The sequence below is a fragment of the Spinacia oleracea genome, chromosome 3 (genome assembly GCF_020520425.1).
Source record: "Spinacia oleracea cultivar Varoflay chromosome 3, BTI_SOV_V1, whole genome shotgun sequence".
In the NCBI taxonomy this organism is placed as follows: Eukaryota; Viridiplantae; Streptophyta; class Magnoliopsida; order Caryophyllales; family Amaranthaceae; genus Spinacia; species Spinacia oleracea.
Window position 1 is genome coordinate 42,527,876 of NC_079489.1, and position 25,763 is coordinate 42,553,638.

General features: G+C 38.5%; 1 protein-coding gene across 1 annotated transcript; it reads right to left on the reverse strand.

The window, feature by feature from the left end:
- Window positions 1-12,614: 12,614 nt before the first annotated feature.
- Window positions 12,615-13,682, reverse strand: LOC110787656 (zinc finger protein GAI-ASSOCIATED FACTOR 1). The gene is made up of 3 exons (XM_056838015.1): window positions 13,584-13,682; window positions 13,062-13,374; window positions 12,615-12,858 (listed from the first exon to the last, which is right to left on the reverse strand). The coding sequence occupies exons 2-3, from the start codon at window positions 13,358-13,360 to the stop codon at window positions 12,630-12,632; spliced, it is 528 nt and encodes a 175-aa protein (XP_056693993.1). The 5' UTR covers window positions 13,361-13,374; window positions 13,584-13,682; the 3' UTR covers window positions 12,615-12,629.
- Between the last annotated feature and the right edge of the window lie 12,081 nt (window positions 13,683-25,763).

The window sequence follows — 25,763 nt, forward strand, 5'->3', positions numbered from 1 at the left end:
AGGCTCGAACCCGAGACCTTGGCTAAAGAGAAAGAGGCCCTTAACCACTCATGTCAACCTCAATTGGCTAGTTAGAATGTAAATAGTCGAAATATTATAAACGCCATAATAAAATATGTGGAGAATTTTGGAACTTTAACTTTGGCTTTTTATAACAATAATCCAAATTACAACAATAATTTGACTAGATTTCAATTTAAAATTCAAAAAAATGAGTTTTGCATACTTTGAAGGAGATTTACTTTATTACAATAATTGTCTCTGGACAAATAGCACACAAAGACACTAACAAAAAAAAGGAACATCATTTTCAACGCTTGTGGGACATTATAAATCTATATACAAAGTAACTAATTAATTAGACCTCTAAAAATTTCAAAGTAAAATGCAACGATAAGTCTATAAAAGTGGAGTACTCCGTGTAAAAAGTCATTATAGAAGTATATCTTATGGAAATTAGAAAATCTTTTTGAAGAAAAAATAACACTACTACATTTTTGTAAAGCAAAATCATGATCATTAGAGAACAACAACAAAAATTTTAAAAATAAAGTGATAAAAAAATGACTTATAAAGGAAAAACAAAAAACAAAAAAAAATGAAGAATTTAGAGGATCAACATATAACAAGTAAAAGATTAAAAAAATCATATTTAATGTGCTTTTAGGAGGATTTGAACCTCAATTGGCTAAGGAGCAAGAGACCCTTAACCACTCATGTCAACCTCAGTTGGCTAGTTAAAATGTAAATAGTCGAAATATTATAAACGCCATAATATGTGGACAGTTTTGTTTTGAAAAAAATGGGGGTCCCTTTAAACCCCTCAGAGACTTAATAGGTCCGCCAATGCTCTTGCGCTTCTCCGCATTGAGTGCAAATACATGTATAAGCATAAGCATAAGCATAAGCATAAGCATAAGCATCACGTATATATGTAACAAACTCTACCCCGGCCTTTACAGGCACAAATACTATCCCGTTACATTACGGGTGTGAACTTAGTTACGGAGTACTACCCGACATTGATGAAGAGCATTGCACTTTTGGGAATACCATGCAAATGATATCTTACGTGATCCACATTGAAAGCTGAATATACATTAATTGAATTGTACCTTTGAACTAGCCAGCAACATCATGGTCATACGGAGTTGTTTTTTCGGATATCAGATATATATGGCAATATACATATTAGCTAAAAGGCAAATAGTTACGGAGTAAAAGACAAAAAAGAAGTATCATTCATGTTTTAAAAAATACCATTCTGTAAAAAAAAGTATAATTTTTTTTTCTTCTACTTTTATCTTTTGCTATGATATGTATTAGCAAAGATATATGAGATATGCAAAAAGACTTCCTCTACCGTACCTGTAAGTTACACTGACAGGCGACATGCATTTCACAAGCAGAGCACAAGATTCGTAAGACATGTCCCTTTTCATTTCCCAACAAGACTTAACCTTATCTTTTTCTACTTTTCTCCATAAATGCTCAACAAATTCATGTTATCCTTAATTCCTTCCAACTTAATTCCCCCCTCTTCTTCTATTTGGCGGTCTGATTGGAATTCTTTATGAAATTCCAGATTTTGGATTGCTACAACTTATTCATAACATTAATGTACATAATTGACACATGCCTCACTCATTCAATTTCAGAATTGAGATAATGTTGGGAATATTCACAAAAGTTGACAACGTACATCAACCTTTTTACACTTGATCCCTTTTTTGTCCTCTCCTTAAGCTTATTAAACAACTGCAGCCCAGCTTTGATCCAACTCCGTAGGGTTCAGCTAAAGCAGATTGATCAAGGTTGGTTAACTAAGACTTACTCACAAGGTGGTGCGACAAAATCAATTTTAATTTTTAAAAAACAAAGAAACAACATTTCATATGTTGATATATTCAATTCAATACCCTGCAATCAAGAGAATAGCTGCATGGCTTTAACTAATAACAATGATTCAAGGAGATAATATCATTACTCACTAGTACTAGTTAAAAATTAAATAGCAGCATAAACTTTAAGTCTTGTTACCTACGAAATAATCGAGTTGATGTCCAACAAAATTCTAATTAGCCCTTGGTATTCAAGTAATTACAGGAGTAGAAACATAAGATTGGGGACTAGAGAACATTGTCGTGGGGCTTTCTATTTCTGTGAGCAGCTTGACCGTCCCACGAAAGTGAATCGCTTGTCTCCTCAAAGGTAGCAACAACAACATCTATTTGGTTACCAATACAAGTAAGATATGCAGCAGTGGACGATTCCCCCCCTAAGCCTAGAAGATCCAATGTCATGGGTTTCGATCCAAAATAACCAGATGAATCATCCATTATAGACTGTTATTCCAGTAGGAACACGCACAAGAGGGGGGGTGAATTGTAATTAGAACTTTGATAAAGTTTCTTGCGGAACTTAAGAAACAATCAAGGAACTGAGAATAGAGAAGACAATAACAACAATTGTGAAAACTTCTTGACACTAATCAAGAAGAGAATTCTTTTATTATAGTAATGCCTCGATTACAATAATCTCTCCAACACAAGTTCCTCTCAAACTTGTGTTCCTCACAGTAATCTACTCTGATTACAGCTCTTTCACTTCTCTCTCTCAGACTTAAACTCTAAGTCTCAACAAGATAACTCTATCCTTACTAATACCAAATACAATTCGTGTTTGGATAACTCTAGATATTAATGATGCTTTTGTGTATATATGTCACTTAGGAACTTAGGATTAACTAGGACACAAACTGTTTTTAGAAAAATCTTTGACAATGCGTTTTTAGGAAAGCAAGAACTCTTAGAAAGTTTGTGTATTTTTTTCAGAAAACTTCTTGGCCTTATATAGAGTTTTGTCCTTAGGGTTTGTTCCCTTCAAAAACTCAACTGCCAACAACTGACACTTTGATTTTCACGTCCCTAGACTTGAGGAACAAGGGGAGACCACTTCCCACACAACTTCCTCAACTGCTGGACGTGTTTAAGACTATGTCAATCATTGAAAAATGTTTATTTATTTTGTCAAAATAAATAGGAGAAGTTTTAGGAAGATAAAAACTGTTTTTATTTAAGTAACAGAATGTGATGAAAATCTTATTCTTATTAAATAGGAAAAGATATTTTATTTAAAAGTGTTTTCCTTAAAACTGTGTTGCTTGATATTTTTGACAAAAACACACGAGTAATCCAAGTTCCTCTAGTTCCTTATATACTACTTAGCATATTAATATATTACATATAGTCTAAGTAAGATAAACTACCTAGACATATATGTCTTTCCTTTGGTGAGGCATTCAACTCTGAAGCTTCACTTGTTCCAGCTCAGGAACAATAATGAGTTCCTCTTTTGTTTAAATAGGAACTCGTTGCCATGAGTCTGTAATAGTTCTTGTGGATATTCGGAACTCTTGATATGTAACTGTGTTGCTCCTCTTGTGACTTCAAACTGGAACAAATACAACTTCCAGCTCTGGAACTCCAGTGACTGTTCCAAGTGTACATCAGGAACTTCACCAGCTTATTCAAGTTCCTATCCTAATAGAAACTTGGGCATTTACCTGTTCAAAGTCATTTAGCAACCATAATCAGGAAGTTTGCAATATGTGTGTGTGTCATCAACCAAAACTTAGGAACAACAATATTCCCCCTTTTTGGTGATGACAACACTTGCAAACTTTTTACAAAGAGAGTAAGTACAAACAGGAACAAACAGAACATAAAAATTGAAAAACAAAAGAGAAAGATTAAAGAGAAGAAAGAAAGAAAGAAAAATAAACTTACAGAGAGATTCAGAGAGATTGATGCAGGAACTGGGATTGAGTGTGCCTTGGAAGTTTGCACCCTTGACTTCCCCCTGTTGACATCAACAAAAAGCATAGCACGAAATATAGCCATTCCAAACACAGTGCCCCACGATCAACGTTTGGCAAGTTAAGCTAGCCTCAAAGTATTAAGCCAACTCATACAATAAATTGAAAGCAAGCAGTAATGATCAAAACTAGAAAGCACAGATATGTGTAACCAAGCAAGTCAAAATAAGATGGAACAAATACCCAAGTTTGAAAATTATACAAACCGAAAGCAAATTAAAAAGATTGTTCCATGGCAAAAGATAAAAGAAACATGGGATAGGGTGATTTAGGCTTGGGATGGGGAACCAGAACCAGCAGTTTCTTCTATCACAGTCTCCTCAAAAGATTCCAGATTGTTGATCTTGGTGAGGATTGTGGCACGAGTTGCATTGGCTTGTTCTGAGTAGTGGTGAAGATTGTTTTGGAGAGTCTTGACACTTGTAACCAATGCACCTATGTGGGCCTGCATTGAGCTAATCCTGTGATCTGTTCCCTCCTGTAGTTCCACCAGACGAGCAACTGTTGCCTTCAGCTCCAATATCTGATCATCCTTTGTGTTCCAGGCACCCCCATGATCTTGAACATGTTCCTGTTCAGATGGAACACGACGAGCTTTGGACTTTTTGGAGGATCTGGGTGTCCTTTTTCTTGGCCCAACAGTTTCAGGCAGTTCCTCTTGATTCAGTGGAACAGCATCCTCCTCTATGGGCATCTCCTTGACATCCCCTTCCTCATTTATTTCCATGAAGACAGGCCCTCTTTTCTTGTTCTCCTTCATTGCCACCCTCAAGCTCTTTCTTTTTCTTACACTCTTCCTGTTCCCTCGAGATAAAGGGACCTCTATGTGTTCGAGTTCCTCCTCCTCCTGCACTTCTTCTTTAACTACAGTTCCTTCCTGATCTTCCTCATCTTGTTTCTCTTCCTTTCCAGCCCTAATGACTTTACCCTGAACCACTTTAAGATTTAATAGATGGAGCATTTCAAGTTGAAGGATTTGGGTGGATTTTAAGGGAATCACAAAGTATGGGCTAAGGTCAACTGAGAAGCTTTTGAAGATTTCTGTAAGAAGGGAGGAGTATGGAATTTTGAATTTGGGGATACAGGTGGATAAGTGTTTGATCATGATTGCAGGAAAGTTTATGGGAATTTTCCTTTCAAGACAATACATGAGACATGCATCAAACAGACTTGCTATGTTCCTTTTCTGAGTTCGAGGAACTACACCTCTCCACACAATATTAAACAGTAATTTTTGAAGAGGTGAAAAGCAGTTGTGTGAGGTGGAGGTGGATACTTTAGAATCTCCTCCAATGGAACCAACTATATCTTTCTCATCTACATTATCTATGGTCACTGTGATTTGACCTTTGAGCCACATATCAAAACCCCTATTGGGTGTACCAAACAGCTGTTCCAGATAAGAGGCATCAAATTCGATGCGAGTTCCATTCACTTTACTTGAACATACATTATCAACACATGCAAAGTTCTTGCAGAATTCTTTCATAGCTTCAGGAATTAAGGGGGATTTGGCATAGGTACTCAACAGACTTACCCATTTTTGTTGTTCAAGGATTTCCATCAACTCTTTAAATTTCGTGGCTTCACACCATGTTGAGTTGATTGCGAACCCCTCGACCAGGTTGTTTTCCTTTGCAGTGAGTTTCTTGGACCCTTTTGCTTCCCCCTGAGTTTGAGCATTCTCCTCTGTTTCCTCGATGTTTTCACCAGAAGCTTCCACTCGTCGTTTTTTGGATTTTCTTGTGGAGGATCTAGGGTTTGAGATTGGGGATTTCATTTCGATGTCAGTGTCGGTTTGTTCCCCCTGAGTGATTGCGAGCATTGGATTGTGGGATCGAAGAGGAATTGGCGATTGAATGGGTGAGGTATCCATGGGAACTGGAGATGAAGGGTTTCTCTTTCGTTTGAGGGATGTGAGATCAGTGTTGTTGCTTGTGAGAACCATGGTGGAGGTTTTTATAGGTGAAAGGAGAGGTGATGTCAGTGGAGAAGGCGTGTGGGAGAGAGAGAAAGGGGGTTGCATGGATTGAATGTGGAAAGGGAAGAGTTTCTCCTATTTATTGCCAATGGAACCGTTCCAAACATTCTTTGAATATGGGTATTCGGTTTTGAATTTTAAAAAATAAATAGATAAAAATAAAAGGAAAATGTAAAAAAAATTGTGTTTGACTTTGACTTGCTTGATTTCGTATCTCTGACTTAACTAGTTTGAAAGGAACTGCTTACCTTGCTCATTTGGAGTGTGAGTGAATTTGCCACGATGGTAAGCTTCAACTATGTTTGCACACAAGATTTTGTGTTTGTAATAGTCTATATGTACCATGATTTTTGCTTTTGCCTTAGAGGAATTTCAATTTGGCAATTACCTTAGCTTGATCATTCCGAGTTCCATTCTCATTTTCTCATGTTTCTCTCTGTTCAAAGGCTTAGTTAAAATATCAGCAATTTGGTGATCAGTTTGGCAAAAATCTAATTTGATCAAACCTTTCTCAACATTATCTTTAAGGAAATGGTGTCTAATGTGGATGTGTTTGACTCGGGAATGATGAACTGGATCTTTTGAAATACAAATAGCACTAGTGTTATCACAATAGATAGGAACACAATCATAGATAATACCAAAATCTCTTAGCTGTTGTTTTATCCATAGAATTTGTGAGCAACAAGCTGCAGCAGCTACATACTCAGCTTCAGCTGTGGATAGAGCAACAGTGTTCTGTTTCTTGGAACCCCAAGAAACCATGCATGGACCTAGGAACTGTACCATACCTGATGTGCTTTTTCTATTCACTAAGTCACCTGCATAATCAGCATCCGCATATCCTCTTAGCTCGAAAGATCCACTTCTTGGATAGTATAGGCATAGGTCATCAGTTCCTTTGAGATATCTTAGTATTCTTTTCACCGCAGTTAGATGGGACTCCTTTGGATTCGATTGAAATCTTGCACATAGTCCTACACTAAAAGAAATGTCAGGTCTACTGGCCGTTAAATATAATAGTGATCCAATCATACCTCTGTATTTCGTTTGATTCACACTTTTCCCATTTGGATCAGTGTCTAATCTGGTAGCAGTTCCCATGGGAGTGTGATTTACTTTGGCTGATTCTAGCTCATATTTCTTTAGGAGTTCCTTCACATACTTTTGTTGGTGTATCATGATTCCCTCCTCGGTTTGCTTGATTTGTAAACCAAGGAAGAAATTGAGTTCCCCCATCATACTCATTTCAAATTCACTGCTCATCAAGCTTGCAAAATCCTTGCACAAATTTTCATTAGTTGCTCCAAATAATATATCATCAACATAAATTTGAACTACTAACAAGTCAGTTCCTCTAGATTTTAAGAATAAGGTTTTGTCTATTCTACCTCTTTTAAAATCATTTTGAAGGAGGAACTTTGATAATCTCTCGTACCAAGATCTAGGGGCTTGTTTTAGTCCATAGAGAGCCTTATCTAATTTGTAAATATGATTTGGAAATTCGGGATTTTCAAATCCAGGGGGCTGTTCCACATAAACATCTTCCTCTAAGAAACCGTTTAAGAAAGCACATTTAACATCCATTTGATAAAGTTTAAAACCCATGAAAGCAGCAAAAGCAATTAAGATTCTAATGGCTTCTAATCTAGCAACAGGTGCAAACGTTTCTTCAAAGTCAATACCTTCCTGTTGGTTATAACCTTTGACCACTAACCTTGCTTTGTTCCTTATGATTGTTGCATGTTCATCTTTCTTGTTCCGGAACACCCATTTCAGCCCTATCACCTTCTGGTGCTTTGGTTTGGGTTCCAAGTGCCATACCTTGTTTCTTTTGAATTCATTTAATTCTTCTTGCATGGCAATGATCCAGTCAGCGTCTTCCAGAGCCTCAGAGTGATTTCTTGGCTCAAATATGGAGAGGAACGCGTGGAATGCGCAAAAGTTCCTTAGTTGTGACCTTGTCTGAGTTCCTTTTCTGATGTCACTCACAATGAGTTCCATTGGGTGGGACTTTTGATGCTTCCAAGGTTTAGGTTGAAATTGAGCTACTGGTGTTGTGGCATTTTCGTCAGTTCCTTCTATGACCTGAGTTCCCTGTTGGTCATTGTGGGGTTCCTCTGGTGTTGTTTCTGGATCTTCTTGGTTTTCTGCTTGTTCCTCTAGTACGGGAACTTCTTGATTTTGTTGAGCAGTTCCTCTGGCTGTGTGTTTGCTTGGTTGGAATTCCTCATCATTTTCTGCAGCACGAGATAAACCAATCTCGAAAAATTCTTGTTCCTGTACTATGTCAGTTTTGTTAGATTCATCAAATATTATATGTACACTTTCCTCAACACACATAGATCTTTTGTTATAAACTCTATAAGCCTTGCTATTTAAGGCATATCCTAGGAACACTGCCTCATCGCTTCTTTCATCAAACTTCCCCAAGTTCCTTTTTCATTGTTGTGGACAAAACATTTGCTGCCAAAGGCTCTAAAGTAAGAGATGTTGGGTTTTATACCTTTTAGTAGCTCATAGGGGGTTTTGTTTAGGATTGCTCGAATCATAACTCTATTTATAATGTGACAAGCAGTATTGACTGCTTCAGCCCAGAAGTTCCTAGGCAGGGAACTGGCTATTAGCATGGTTCTTGCCATGTCCTCTAAGGTTCTATTTTTCCTCTCAACAACTCCATTTTGTTGTGGAGTTCTGGGAGCTGAGAAATTGTGGTCCATACCTTGTTCCTTGCAGTATTCATCGAATTTGTAATTTTCAAATTCTGTTCCATGATCTGATCTTATATGGATCAGTTGGTGACCTGTGGTTTTCTGGATTTTCTTTGAAAATGTAACAAACTCATCAAACGTTTCATCCTTGCTTGTTAGAAATATGACCCAAGTAAAGCGAGAGTAATCATCAACAATAACTAATACATATTTTTTCCCACTTCTGCTTTGAATTCTCATTGGTCCACATAAGTCCATATGGATGAGTTCCAATGGTTTTGTGGTGCTTACCAATTTCTTAGATTTAAAGGAACTTCGGACATGCTTGCCTTTTGCACATGCATCACACACTTTATCAGTTAGGAACTTGATTGAGGGGAGTCCTCGAACCAGTTCCTTTGATCTTAGTTTGTCAAGCAGAGAGAAACTAGCATGTCCAAACCTCCTGTGCCATAGTAGGGAATTTTCTTCAAGGGCACTGAGGCAGGTTAGATTGTTCCTGGGAACTGTATTGAGATCCACAGAATATGTGTTCCCTTTACGAGTTCCTTCCAAAATAACCTTCCCAGTGTTATTGTTTATGATTTGACAGTTTTCAGAAGTAAAACTTACAGAGTTTCCTTTGTCACAGAATTGAGAGATGCTTAGTAGACTGTGCATCAAACCCTCGACTAAAAATACATTTTCAATGGCGTAGGAACTTGACCTTCCAACTTTTCCAATTCCAACAATTTCTCCTTTCATGTTGTCTCCAAAGGTCACAGTTCCTCCATTGTAGGCTTCTAGTGAGAGGAATTTAGATTTGTCTCCTGTCATGTGTTTGGAACACCCGCTGTCGAGATACCACGAGCTGTTCCCCTTCACTAGAATCTGTAAAGAGATCAAAGGTTAGTTACAGGAACTCGGGTTTCCTCGAGTTCCTTTTCAACTATAACTTCAGACTTCTTGACCCATTTTTGCTTTACATAATTTATGTTTCTTTGATCCTGTTCCTTCATCTTGGAACACTCAGTACTTATATGACTTCCACTTCCACATGAGAAACAGACTTTTACACTAGGAAGATCCACATACTTTTTCTTATGACTAGTTTTATGGTTAAAGCCCAATCCTTCTGTTCTCTTAGATTGAGCATTCTCAATCCATTTGGGAGGAACTTTAGGTGGTTGTCTCTGTGCCCTGGCCATGGATAGTTCCCTTTCCAGTTTCTCTTTTTGTTCCTTTGTGGTGATCAGATCTTTGTTTAAATTTTCTAAGTCGATGTTAAAAACTCCCATGTTGATCTCCAAGGATTTTGTAGGATCTAAACTTAGATTAAACATCTTATATTGACTGAGTTGAACTTGTAGAAGGATGTTTTCATTTCTAATTTTTTCGAATGACTCATTAATAGAGGTATTTCTATCTAGTAATTCAAAGAACCTGCCTTGGACATCAGATCGAATATTGTTCAGATAATTTATGTGGTCTTTACTGAGTTCCAAGGCTCTATCACTTTGTGCTTTTAATATACTTAGCTTTTTGTAATCATCTAGAGTTTCTAGCAACAGTTCAATTAGTTTTGACTTTGAGAGACACTGAAGAGTGGAGGAACTTACTTCTTCTGATGGAACTTGATCAGTTCCTTCTGTTCTAGCCATAAGGCAGAGATTTGCAGTTTCTTCATTTGGTTGTTCCTCATCGTCTTCTGAGTCTGTTGCTTCGCCCCATGCAGCTATCATGGCCTTCTTGAAGTTTGGTCTGTTGAAGGTAGACTTGTTAAAGCGATCTTTGACCTGTTCCTTCCCTTTTCCTCTGGTCTTGTCGTTCTCCCACAGAGGGCATTCACGAATTTGATGATCAGTTTCTCCACATTTGAAGCAACCTTGCTCAGTTTTGGAACTAGTGATTTTCTTGGCAAAGTTTCTTCCTTTCTGGTTTCCTGGTTTGAAGTTCCTATAGAGCTTTCTCATTCTTCTGACCAGCATGGCAGCCTCTTCTTCATCTGGTTCAGATTCATCGAGTTCCTCAGCCTTTAGAGCAAGTCCTCGACTTCTTGAGCTCTCAGGAACAGCAGCTCCAAGATGCAATTCGTGTGTCATCAAGGAACCAGCAAGTTGTTCAATGTTGAACTTGGTGAAGTCCTTGGTCTCAAACAGTGCAGTGACCTTTGTTCTCCAACGATCATCTTGTGGCATGCTTCTTAGTATTTTTCTTACCTGTTCATCTGTGGGAATGATTCTACCAAGAGAAACTAATTCATTGGTTATGTTAGTAAATCTAGTGAACATTTCTTGAATAGTTTCTTTTGGAAGCATTTCAAATCTTTCATATTTAGACATCAAAAGGTCAATTTTGGAACGCTTAACTTCATTAGTTCCTTCGTGGGTTACTTGAAGTAGTTCCCAAATCTGTTTTGCGTTCTTGCACCCCATGACTCTGTTGTGTTCATGAGGTCCAAGCCCACAATGCAAGATTTTGACAGCCATGGCATTCATCTCATATTTATCAAAGTCTTCTTTAGAAAATTCAGACATTGGTTTAGGAACTACCTCGTTTTCAGCATTGGTCTTTGTTACCTCGAAGTCTCCAACTTCAATTACACGCCAAACTTGGTAATTTTCAGCTTTGATGAATATCTCCATTCTATTCTTCCAGTATGAGTAGAACTTGCCATTGAACATAGGTGGCCTTTGTGTCGAGTAACCTTCTTCCAGTTTCTCTTGTGAGTTCATACTTTCAGGAACTTGACTCAAACAGGGTTTCCTGTGTTTTAGTGAGTACTGGCTCTGATACCAACTGTTATTCCAGTAGGAACACGCACAAGAGGGGGGGGGGGGTGAATTGTAATTAGAACTTTGATAAAGTTTCTTGCGGAACTTAAGAAACAATCAAGGAACTGAGAATAGAGAAGACAATAACAACAATTGTGAAAACTTCTTGACACTAATCAAGAAGAGAATTCTTTTATTATAGTAATGCCTCGATTACAATAATCTCTCCAACACAAGTTCCTCTCAAACTTGTGTTCCTCACAGTAATCTACTCTGATTACAGCTCTTTCACTTCTCTCTCTCAGACTTAAACTCTAAGTCTCAACAAGATAACTCTATCCTTACTAATACCAAATACAATTCGTGTTTGGATAACTCTAGATATTAATGATGCTTTTGTGTATATATGTCACTTAGGAACTTAGGATTAACTAGGACACAAACTGTTTTTAGAAAAATCTTTGACAATGCGTTTTTAGGAAAGCAAGAACTCTTAGAAAGTTTGTGTATTTTTTTCAGAAAACTTCTTGGCCTTATATAGAGTTTTGTCCTTAGGGTTTGTTCCCTTCAAAAACTCAACTGCCAACAACTGACACTTTGATTTTCACGTCCCTAGACTTGAGGAACAAGGGGAGACCACTTCCCACACAACTTCCTCAACTGCTGGACGTGTTTAAGACTATGTCAATCATTGAAAAATGTTTATTTATTTTGTCAAAATAAATAGGAGAAGTTTTAGGAAGATAAAAACTGTTTTTATTTAAGTAACAGAATGTGATGAAAATCTTATTCTTATTAAATAGGAAAAGATATTTTATTTAAAAGTGTTTTCCTTAAAACTGTGTTGCTTGATATTTTTGACAAAAACACACGAGTAATCCAAGTTCCTCTAGTTCCTTATATACTACTTAGCATATTAATATATTACATATAGTCTAAGTAAGATAAACTACCTAGACATATATGTCTTTCCTTTGGTGAGGCATTCAACTCTGAAGCTTCACTTGTTCCAGCTCAGGAACAATAATGAGTTCCTCTTTTGTTTAAATAGGAACTCGTTGCCATGAGTCTGTAATAGTTCTTGTGGATATTCGGAACTCTTGATATGTAACTGTGTTGCTCCTCTTGTGACTTCAAACTGGAACAAATACAACTTCCAGCTCTGGAACTCCAGTGACTGTTCCAAGTGTACATCAGGAACTTCACCAGCTTATTCAAGTTCCTATCCTAATAGAAACTTGGGCATTTACCTGTTCAAAGTCATTTAGCAACCATAATCAGGAAGTTTGCAATATGTGTGTGTGTCATCAACCAAAACTTAGGAACAACATAGACCCTGACGATAAAACAGGAGAACACATGAATAAATTACCTCCTGAACTGTGATTAAGAGATAAAACAGGAGAACACAAAACAACACTGGATGTGGATGTCGTCGTTGGCGCTGTCACCGTAAATGGCGATAAACACACAACTTTGGCACTCTTCTGCGCCAACGCATCACAAAATGCCCTGTGCGTCACAAAACTATCCCTCCTGTTAAAACAAAAACAAAAACAAAAACAAAAACAAAATAAAAAAATGTCAGACTAAATACGTACTAATGTAACATAATAGTCCTTGTATCTATTGAATTTTGATATTGAACAACCAAGAGAAGACTGGCACCGCAGTGACACTTGTACTCGCGCGTACCACAAGTCTTAAGATGAGCCTTCCAATCAGAGTGAACAACATACTTTTTACCACACCGCTCACATTTCCATTTCTTCTCCCCATGTTTCCTACCAAAATGCTTCTTAATCCCAGTAAGATCACCAAGAGCACGGTGTTGGTCGTGGTGTACACAGCTTACTTCTGGACAAATAAACACTCTCTTCTTTATCGCCTCCTTTGGTCCACGCTGCCGGAGTTTCCATAGTAGATTATGTCCTCTTCGGTGCAGCTGGAGGTTCTGATCCCTTTGAAACCCTTTACCGCATACCTCACACGCAAATCTGTTGGTCGCTAATAGCGATTTCGGCGATAGCGCCACCATCTCCGCTTCCGGATCTTTTTTTTTTAATATATTTTTACAAAAGTTAAAAATTGTCAAACGTCTAAATAAATACTTCATCTTACACGTGTCAATCAGTATATGTAGTTGCTAAATTGGTATAGGTTTCACCCTATGGCCTTAAGGTCATCGGTACCAACCTTACCAGTTACGGTTCTTATGTAATTATAGTAATAAGCTATCATAATTACTGGAGTATATTTACCTGGTGCGCCGGGCTGATTTCTCTTCTTTTCGGGTGCGAGAAGTTGTTCTTGCTCACCTGAAGCTGCAATTACTACCAAAGTATTATCCGAAGGAAATAATGCCCTTGGTCCAAGTATGCATTCAATGTTAAGTCTAATAAATGCGGTTCAGTATTAATTAACAAGTTAATAATTCAGTGAGATCAAGTGAGCTGAATGCCTAGCTAGAGGCCGCTTCAGTTCAAGTGGAATTAATGATATTAATCCACATCTTACTCTTGACTGAACCCGTAGGGTCACACAAATAGTACGTAAACGGATCAAGTATTTAATGGCATTAAATACTCCATCTATGGATATTCGGAATCGACGGATCTTTGTTTCAGTGGGAGCTGAGATCGTCACAGGCAAGAAATGAATACTCCGGAAACGATGATATTGCCGGAAACGAAAATATGGATCGTATCGGAAATATAAATATTATCCAAGTCGTAGATGTTGCCGGAAACGGAAACATGGTACGTATCGGAAAATATTATCGGAAATGGAAATATTGCCGGAAACGGAAATATTGTCTGAATCGGAAATATTATCGGAATCGGAAAATAATTTCGGAAACGGAAATATTAAATATTTGTTCGAAACGGAAATTAATTCCGGAATCGGAAATGTTAAATATTGTTCGTATCGGAAATGAATTCCGGAATCGGAAAATTAATCGGAAGCGCGTCGTACGAATTAGCATCGGACGAGCTTGCTAGACGAAGGCCCAGCACGAAGCCAGGCCTACGTCCAGCAAGGGAAACGCGCGCCACAACACGCCAGCCCAAGGCTGCGCCAGGCCCACCGCAAGGCAGGCCCAGCGCGCGCCCAAGGCTGCGGCAGTCGTGGGCTGCGATGCTCGGGCTGTGCGCGCGCGCGCATGGCGCCCCTCGTGGGCTGCTGTGCGTGCGTGGGTGTTTGTGTTCACATACGAAACCTAAAACGTACAGGATTCGTTTAATGATTAAATTCCTAATTCTATTTGATAAATTAATTAAATAAGAGTTTTATTATGATTCTAATTTAATTAATTCGTATCCTAATAGGATTCCAATTCTCTTTCCATACCCCTATAAATATGTGGCCTGGGTTCACAATTTATAACAAGTTTTTTTCAAGTATTCAAAGTGAGTTTTTGAGAGAAAAATTCAGACACATTCCTTGCCTAAAAGTGCCGAAAATTATTAGTACCTTAAAGGCGATTCTAGTTGGTCAATCTTAAGGCGGATCCGGACGTGCTGTGGACTATCTACGGAGGGACGACACTTGGAGTCCTAAAGACTTGTTCTTGTTCGTTCGGGCGCAGCTAGGGAAGGCACGCAACAAAGAGTATGCATCTAAACTATGCTATATGATTATGTGTAAATAATATGTAATCCTGGCTAAATGGTTTTTCCGCATGATTTATGAATTGTCATATGTATCATAACCTAACAGTGGTATCAGAGCCTCTTATTATTTTCATAATCTAAATTGCATGAACATGGTTAAATATTACAAATTTGCAAGAATTAAAAGGGGTGATTAATTTTCGTAATTGTTAATTAATTGCAAATTGCGTTTATTTAATTATACGTACGCAGTTTTTCGGCAGTTTCTTCGTTACTCATCCAAATCGAGTGATTTTTGTGTCAATTCCGCATGTAAAAGGCATTCTAAAATTTTGACAAAAATAATATTTTTCTACCGAACCCAGAATTTTCAAATTCGAAGCCTAACTATGACTTTTCGAAGGTTTTAGTTTTTCGAATGCAAAATTTCGTAAATTTAAGATGTTAAATTAAATATTTGCGATACTTGTTGATAAATCTTGAGTTTTTGATTGACCTACTGTATATGTTTAACAAGTTTGAATGCCTAGCCTTGTTAATTATGCAATCTAATTTGTATTTATGATTAATTTGTTGAAAATTAGAATAATTCAGAATTAATTTGATTTTCATAATTAATTATAATTTAATTAGATACCTATGATTAAAAACCACCATAAAAATTGTAAATTTATGATAAATTTTAAATTTTTATGACCTAGACTTGAATCCATGTTAATCGGAAATCAATTGAATAATAAATTTTCGATTTTTTCGCCCTAAAATTATGAAATTAATATTATTTATTAATTTGTCATTAATTTTAAATATAAATTTTTAAATTTTATGCGATTCGTTCATATAACTTGCACGCACAAAGCAATGGACGCTACGTGTTACCCTTAAGGGGTGTTGTATAGTGCGGGCATGCGACGACGAGCAAGGGAGCTCGTCGCCCATGCGGCACGAATGCAATGAGCAAGGGCATGGTGCACCATCACAAGGCAGCAGCCCTGCCTTGTGTCGTGGGCTATGAGCAATGGACGAATGGGCAATGGGCGAAGGCAAGGCACGGCAGTCGCGTGTGGGCAGCAAGCGAGCTGCGCCACAACGCGCACTGCCTCGCGCAAGCGCGCGCAGCCTCGCGCGCAGCGAGCGCAAGCTCGCGTGCCACGAGTGCTGCGCCCAGCGTCGATGCCGCGCGCAGTGAGCGCTGGCTCGCACCAAGCGAGCGCTAGCGAGCGCGCACAGCATGCGCTGGCGAGTGCACGAAGCGAGCGCTGGCCCGCGTGCAGCGAGCGCTAGCGAGCGAACGCAGCGAGCGATGGCTCGCGTGCATCGAGCGCTGGCGCGCGCGCAGCGAGCACCAGCTCGCGCGATGGCTTGCGAAGGGTAGAAGCAGCAGCTATGCGACGCAGCGCATGGGCTGCGCGCACATGGCCAGCGATGGCTGTGTGCGTGTGGCCCATGGGCGTGCGATGCGTAGGGTGTTTGCGTTGCGATTAGATCGTTTTGAATGTTTAATTTGAAATTTTCAGTTTACGTAATTTTAATTAATTTTGAAATTAATAATTTAAATTATTTTCTTGGATTTTAATTTTGAATATTGTAATTATAATAAATTTTATTTATTCTAATTATTTTACTAAAATTAAAATCATGAATTAATTTAAATACAACTGAAATTAAATTAAACTTTTTGGATTCAATTATAAATTTATATGAGCTTTAAATTTTAATTAAATTTGTATGTTTCCGGTTAGACTAGAAATACATTTTTATGTTTAAAATTAGTAAAGCATATGAATTTATTGGTTTGAGTGGGAGCCCTTTTTCGTCATACACTCTTGATTAGGTCTACAAATCCTTAAGGTTAAAACAACTTGATTAGAATTAATAAGGACTGAATAATTGGTAGATTATTGGTGCCCTTGATTAATTGCTGCAAATGTTTACGTGATGCATAATGTGTTTTACTAACCAGCTATGTGGGCCATTCATGATAATGAATGGGTGAATGGTATATATTGTATATGTACTGTTTTGCAGGTTATGAAGTGACTAGTATGGCCCAAATAGGATAGAAAATATGGCCTGCGTACCATTAATTTGAATGTAATTGGTCTAAAGTACCAAAGTTGTTTTTCAATTCAAATATGGTCTGCGTACCATCAAATAGTTGTAATTAGTTTTAATTATAACTTATCCTATTTGAAGAAAATGGTGCCTCCCACGGAGATTTTCAAGACGGACTTTGAAGTCAAAGCTTCAAGATGAAGTCGGGCCATACTAGATCACATTTATCTTATGCATGTTTTAAGTTATTTATTACTTTTAAATATGTCTTAAAATGCATGAGATCAAAAGCTTGATTATGTTGCATGATTAAGGATTTTAGTTCACTTAAAATCTAACCAACATAGTAAAAGCCTTAAGTTCCAAACTTAAAAATTGAGTTATAAGGTGCCATGCCAAAATATACACTTGCTTGGATATCCTTTACATCAATCTAGTAATAGTTTTCGCTCAGCGAGGTGTTACTTATTGGTCCTAAAGGGGCAAGGTACACAAATAATTGTGAGTACATGTTAGTTTTGGTGAAACTCAACGATATAAGTAAGGAGTCCTTTTATGTCGTGGCAAAATCGATAGGTTTACCTAATAAGTTCTTAGACGTACCTATCAACCAAGAATAGTATCTAGACTATTAGCAAAAGGCTTTTGCTTACCTAAGATGTTTTAGGATTAAGTCGACAAACTGTGCTTAGTTCTTCAATGATTTTAGGATCTTGGAATCATTTTATTCACACCTGCCGGAACCCATAACTTGAATAAAATGCTTAATAAACATTGAATTATGCATGTATGCTAGAATTTAAGTTTATTAAGAGAAACTGTGAATGGTTATTTATTTGTTTATTCTTTTCAATTGTAGTTTTTAATATGGCAAACGACAATTCATTCAACATTCGATCAATTCTCGAAAAGGAGAAATTGAACGGGAAAAACTTCCTTGACTGGCAAAGGAACTTGCAAATAGTTCTTATGCAGGAAGAAAAGGAGTATGTCCTAGAAGAGGCGATGCCCGAAGCCGCAGGCGACGGGGTCACTCAGGCAGCCCTCAATCGTTGGATTGATGCCAACAAGGATGTGAAATGTCTAATGCTCGCCACCATGAGTGCGGATCTGCAGAAAACGTTCATCAACTCAGATGCTTTCACAATCATCAGTGAGTTGAAGAACATGTTCCAAGATCTGGCTCGAGTCGAAAGATTCGAGACTCATAGGCAAATTCTTGAGACCAAGCTTAAGAAAGGCGAGCCCGTAAGTCCACATGTTCTCAAAATGATTGGACTCATTGAGAATATGAGTCGGCTGGATCAGCAATTTTCTCAGGAAATGGCTATAGACACCATCCTCCATTCTCTTCATAGCGGGTATGATCAGTTCAAACTGAACTACAGTATGAATAGTCTGGACAAAACGCTCACTGAGCTTCACGGTATGCTGAAGACCGCTGAAAAGACGCTCAAAAGTGATAAGCAGGATGTGCTTATGGTGCGTGGGGGCAAGTTCAAGAAATCTGGAAAGAAGAGGAATGCTAAGAAAGGTGGCAACAAGGCCAGCCCAACTAAGCAAACTGGCGCCAAATCTGTAAAGAGGAAGGTCAGTCAACCCACTTCTGAATCCGAATGCTTCTACTCCAAGAAGAAGGGGCATTGGAAGAGAGATTGCTTGAAGCTAAAGGAAGATCAGAAGAACGGAACAGTCGTTCCATCTTCAGGTATTTTCGTTATAGACTGTATACTTGCTAATTCAACTTCTTGGGTATTAGATACAGGTTGTGGCTCACACTTATGTTCCAATCCACAGGGACTAAGAAGAAGTAGAAAGTTAAGCAAGGGTGAAGTCGACCTACGAGTGGGAAATGGAGCACGGATTGCTGCATTAGCTGTAGGAACTTACTATTTGCCGATGCCCTCCGGGCTAGTTTTGGAACTGGAAGAATGTTTCCATGTTCCAAGTCTTACTAAAAACATCATTTCAGTTTCTTGCTTAGATGCTAAGGGATTTTCCTTTTTAATAAAATACAATAGTTGTTCGTTTTATTTTAAAGGGATGTTTTATGGATCTGCTAGATTAGTCAATGGACTTTATTTATTAGATCACGACAAACAAGTATATAACATAAATACCAAAAAGGTCAAAAAGGATGATTCAGATCTCACTTATCTGTGGCATTGTCGATTAGGCCATATAAACTTGAAACGCTTAGAAAGACTTCAAAAGGAAGGAATTCTAGAACCATTTGACTTAGAGGATTATGGTAAATGCGAATCATGTTTACTTGGCAAAATGACAAAGAAACCTTTCTCTAAAGTTGGAGAAAGAGCAAATGAACTATTGGGTTTAATCCATACAGATGTATGTGGACCAATGAGTACAAATGCTAGAGGTGGTTTCAGCTACTTTATCACTTTCACTGATGACTTCAGTAGATATGGTTATGTCTACCTAATGAAGCATAAGTCTGAATCCTTTGACAAATTCAAGGAATTTCAGAGTGAAGTAGAGAATCAATTAGGCAAGAAGATTAAGGCACTGCGGTCTGATAGAGGCGGTGAATATCTGAGCTATGAATTTGATGACCATCTGAAAGAATGTGGAATTCTATCAGAATTGACTCCTCCAGGAACACCACAATGGAACGGTGTGTCGGAACGGAGGAACAGAACCTTGCTAGACATGGTCAGGTCAATGATGGGTCAGGCCAAACTTCCATTAGAATTTTGGGGACATGCACTAAATACAGCTGCACTCACTATAACTAGAGCTCCGTCTAAAGCCGTCGAAAAGACTCCATACGAATTATGGTTTGGAAAGCCTCCAAATATGTCTTTTCTTAAGATTTGGGGATGTAAAGTATACGTCAAACGATTAATTTCAGACAAACTTCATCCAAAATCTGACAAATGTATCCTTGTGGGCTATCCAAAGGAAACAAAGGGGTATTACTTCTACAATACATCTGAGAACAAGGTGTTTGTTGCTCGAGATGGTGTCTTTTTGGAGAGAGATCACATTTCCAAAATGACAAGTGGGAGAAAAGTAGACCTCGAAGAAATTCGAGTCGAACAACAAACTCTAGAGAATGCTCAAGATGACATTCAGGATGAAACTCAGAGATCTTTAGAAGAATCTTGTGAGAATCATGGTCAAACTAGAAATGTTACCCCGCGTAGATCGCAAAGATATAGATCTCAACCGGAAAGGTACTTAGGTATTTTGACGAACGAGATCTATGACGTTCTATTACTTGAAAGTGATGAACCTGCGACTTACAAACAAGCTATGACGAGCCCTAGCTCCAAGCAATGGCAAGAAGCCATGCAATCTGAATTAGACTCCATGTCTGAAAACCAAGTATGGGATTTGGTCGATTTGCCAGATGGTTACCAAGCCATTGGAAGCAAATGGGTTTTCAAACTGAAAAAGGACAAGGATGGGAAACTTGAAGTTTTCAAAGCTAGATCGGTTGCAAAAGGTTACAGGCAAGTCCACGTTGTGGACTACGATGAAACCTTTTCACCAGTTGCAATGCTAAAGTCTATTCGGATAATGTTAGCAATCGCTGCATATTACGATTACGAAATATGGCAGATGGATGTCAAAACTGCTTTCTTAAACGGCGTTTTAACAGAAACTGTGTTTATGACACAGCCTGAAGGTTTTGAGGATCCAAAGAATGCTAAAAAGGTATGCAAGCTAAAGAAGTCAACCTACGGATTGAAGCAGGCATCCAGGAGCTGGAATATACGTTTTGATGAAGCAGTCAGTGACTTTGGTTTCATCAAGAACGCAGACGAATCTTGTGTATACAAGAAGGTCAGTGGGAGCAAAATTGCTTTCCTAGTATTATATGTCGACGACATATTACTTATCGGAAATGACATTCCTATGTTGAACTCTGTCAAGATTTGGCTTGGGAAATGTTTTTCGATGAAAGATCTAGGAGAAGCACAGTACATACTGGGCATCAAGATTTACAGAGATAGATCTAAAAGGATGATTGGACTTAGTCAAAGCACTTATATCAATAAGGTGCTTGATAGGTTCAAGATGGCGGACTCCAAGCGAGGCTACCTACCCATGTCTCATGGAATGACTCTAAGCAAGACTCAGTGCCCAAAAACACTTGATGAGCGTAGACGAATGAATGGGATTCCATATGCATCATTGATTGGTTCAATAATGTATGCTATGATATGTACACGCCCGGATGTTGCGTACGCACTCAGTGCTACGAGCAGATACCAGTCAGACCCAGGAGAGGCGCATTGGACTGCTGCCAAGAATATTCTGAAGTACCTGAAAAGGCACAAAGATGACTTCCTGGTCTATGGTGGAGATGATGAATTAATTGTTAAAGGCTATACGGACGCAAGTTTCCAAACCGACAAAGATGATTTCAGATCACAGTCTGGGTTTGTCTTCTGCCTCAACGGAGGAGCAGTAAGCTGGAAAAGTGCTAAGCAAAGCACCATTGCGGATTCTACAACTGAAGCGGAGTACATTGCTGCACATGAAGCAGCAAAGGAAGCTATATGGATAAGGAAGTTCATAGGTGAACTTGGTGTAGTCCCCTCCATTAAAGGACCAATAGCCCTGTATTGTGATAATAACGGAGCTATTGCACAGGCAAAGGAGCCTAGACACCACCAGAGAGTCAAGCATGTACTTCGTAGATTTCACCTTCTACGAGAGTTCGTTGAAAGAAAAGAAGTCGAGATAAGCAAAATTGGAACTGATGACAACATATCAGATCTATTGACTAAACCTCTGCCGCAGGCGAAGCACAACTCGCACACTGCAGCTATGGGAATCAAGCATATTGGAGAATGGCTTTGATGTCTCTGTTTAATGTTTTAAAGTTTTAGAGTTTAAATCTTTGTAAAACATTATTGGTTAATCATTCACAATAAATGAAGAGAATTCATTTTTCCATTTAATTTGTGGTTTATTAAATGATGAGTCCCTTCAATTTGACGATATATTCAAGATAGACTGTCAGGATCAGTCCTGTGACTAAGAAATGTCTATCAAGTGAACTTGAATGTCAAAGGTTGAAAATGGTCCCTAGTCGGAGTTTTCTATAAAATTGGACGCATAGAAAATGTTAGACGACTAGAATGCAAGATGACTAGTAGTTCTGTTTCTTGAACTATGTGGACATGGCAATGTCATAATCATTTGCATAGATACTTACTTTGTGAAGACTAGTATCGGACAAGACCTATGAAACTTTACTGTAAGAGATGAAAATCTGTCATAAGTAAATTTCATTAAAATTATTAGACACTAAATCCTCAATACCTGAGTGATTTGAGATTACTTGTTTGAGAACTGGTTGCTTTGACGTTGACTAACCATCGCACCGTAAAAGGAGGCTATAAAGGCAACGCTCAGGTAATCACCTATCAAACGAAGTCTAATCTCAAGATCGCAGATTGGGATTGTCCTCCCACAAATCGGGATGAGATGCTTAAAAGTTGTACAAGGCCACTCGGAGAGCTAGAAACTGTGAAATGCATGGCCGTGCTCGGATGAATCATAGGCTATGATTATCTGTTTATTTGATCAGTTGAACTCTGAAACCGAGGAACACCTCTGGACATAATAAGGATGACAACTCTTACCTTATGTTCAAGAGCAAGCATCGAGCGACAAAGGAATTAGGAAATGCACACTTGTCCCTAAGGACAAGTGGGAGACTGAAGGAAATAATGCCCTTGGTCCAAGTATGCATTCAATGTTAAGTCTAGTAAATGCGGTTCAGTATTAATTAACAAGTTAATAATTCAGTGAGATCAAGTGAGCTGAATGCCTAGCTAGAGGCCGCTTCAGTTCAAGTGGAATTAATGATATTAATCCACAGCTTACTCTTGACTGAACCCGTAGGGTCACACAAATAGTACGTAAACGGATCAAGTATTTAATGGCATTAAATACTCCATCTATGGATATTCGGAATCGACGGATCTTGGTTTCAGTGGGAGCTGAGATCGTCACAGGCAAGAAATGAATACTCCGGAAACGATGATATTGCCGGAAACGGAAACATGGTACGTATCGGAAAATATTATCGGAAATAGAAATATTGCCGGAATCGGAAATATTGCCGGAAACGGAAATATTGTCTGAATCGGAAATATTATCGGAATCGGAAAATAATTCCGGAAACGGAAATATTAAATATTTGTTCGAAACGGAAATTAATTCCGGAATCGGAAATGTTAAATATTGTTCGTATCGGAAATGAATTCCGGAATCGGAAAATTAATCGGAAGCGCGTCGTACGGATTAGCATCGGACGAGCTTGCTAGAAGAAGGCCCAGCACGAAGCCAGGCCTACGTCCAGCAAGGGAAACGCGCGCCACAACACGCCAGCCCAAGGCTGCGCCAGGCCCACCGCAAGGCAGGCCCAGCGCGCGCCCAAGGCTGCGGCAGTCGTGGGCTGCGATGCTCGGGCTGTGCGCGCGCGCGCATGGCGCCCCTCGTGGGCTGCTGTGCGTGCGTGGGTGTTTGTGTTCACATACGAAATCTAAAACGTACAGGATTCGTTTAATGATTAAATTCCTAATTCTATTTGATAAATTAATTAAATAAGAGTTTCGTTATGATTCTAATTTAATTAATTCGTATCCTAATAGGATTCCAATTCTCTTTCCATACCCCTATAAATATGTGGCCTGGGTTCACAATTTATAACAAGTTTTTTTCAAGTATTCAAAGTGAGTTTTTGAGAGAAAAATTCATACACATTCCTTGCCTAAAAGTGCCGAAAATTATTAGTACCTTAAGGGCGATTCTAGCTGGTCAATCTTAAGGCGGATCCGGACGTGCTGTGGACTATCTACGGAGGGACGACACTTGGAGTCCTAAAGACTTGTTCTTGTTCGGTTCGGGCGCAGCTAGGGAAGGCACGCAACAAAGAGTATGCATATAAACTATGCTATATGATTATGTGTAAATAATATGTATTCCTGGCTAAATGGTTTTTCCGCATGATTTATGAATTGTCATATGTATCATAACCTAACATTATCTGACATACTTGGAAATGAATTATACCATCAGTTTCTTTTTTATTTTACAAACTTAAAAAAACAAGTTGAATATACTTCATAAAACTCGATATTCTGATTCTATCAGAGCTAAGGAACTACTGCAGGTGGCAGAAAGAGGAGAGAGAGATTAACAGTTTCAAAAGAGCAAGTATTGGTAAGGAAACCAAAAATAACAAGTAAATTGTTGAGGCGGTGACACTTAATAATTAACCATGGTTAGACGAAAATAGGAGTTGGTTAACAGAATTGAGTTGTAAGGTGTAAGCCTTATGCAATGTGCAGTTGTGTCATTGTGTGTATGGATCACGACTCGGGTTTGTCGGGTTCTCCGGGCTTAAGGTAAGCTCTGACTCTCTGAGCAAGGTGGGGGAATGCAGTGAGGGCTAAGGAGTACTAATCTGACCGTCCACGTGTCACTGTCCGTCTCACCTATTTGATGATACTTGTCGTAGTTAGTCTCAATCTATTTTTGTCGTGTAGCGTTGAAAAGTTTGAATTATTTATAAATATATATTTATAGTTATACATTGATAAATCTTTTGAATTATTTATAAATATTTATTAATACATATCCCACGTAAGTTTTAGTATTTTAGGTGGTAGAAATTTTGATTTTTTTAAGTGATAAAATATAATTTGTCCTAACTATAATCCAAAACACTATATTCTCCAAATTATGTTAGAATTTGACGAGTCCATATCGAAATCGTTGAAGTCAATGTTACTAGGGACTGAAAGCAGGGCGTAGCGCTCACTTCTAGAATAATACGACTTGGAGGTCTGGTCTCATAGGTCACACACGCACTTATACTTGATCGAGTGAAAGTACCATCATTTTATTTGTACTCCACGATCTCGTAACAAGGGAAATTGGCAACGCAAACTCTTCGAAAAAATTCATGTTCGAAGTCTGGGTGGAAGTATTCTTTGATGAGTTCCATGGCCCATTTCTTACATGCAAAAACGGAACTTACCCTTGTTGGTCGATCCATCTTAGACCATATTATACCCATCAAATCAACGTCCGCCGTGACGCTATTTACCCTCATACAATAAGGTCTGTATTGGTCTGGTTCAATAACCAGATTGTTTCTAAACTTTTGGCGAAGGTCGACATTAAACAGATGAGATATGGTTTGGGTTATGTCTTTCTTTCCGAATATCAGACCGCAAGTGGTGGTTAGGGCACACTTTTGGATATTTATTAACAGCATTATCCATTGTAATAACACAGTAATTGTTTTGGCAAGTGATTAAGTTTTTGTAAAATGGCAGGTTGGTGAGGGATACTTATATAGTGATCATACGTTAGTGGTTGTGATTGTGCTTACTATTTAATAACTGCCATAGTTAAAAATACGTACACCTTACCCATCACAAATATTATAACCGCCAATAACATGTTCCTTTAAGTGACCACAATGGTTTTCACTACTTGGCCGAAATTTGGTTCACATACAGTTCCCCCACGAGCTTCACGACGTTCCAGTCAACGAAGTTGAAGAAGATGGTGAGGAGCAAGGTGGTGAACTAATCGAACAAGGTGGTGGTGTCAACATGCAAGATGTCGTCGAGAAAGGAGAAGAAGAAGAAGTTATCGTAGATGAAGAAGATGATGTTATGCCTCACTCCCCTCCCCGTGATGAGGAGAACTGTGCCAGTATGGCCAAAAAAAGATAAAGGGGAGACGACACTCCATCCCCTCCTCCATATCCACACG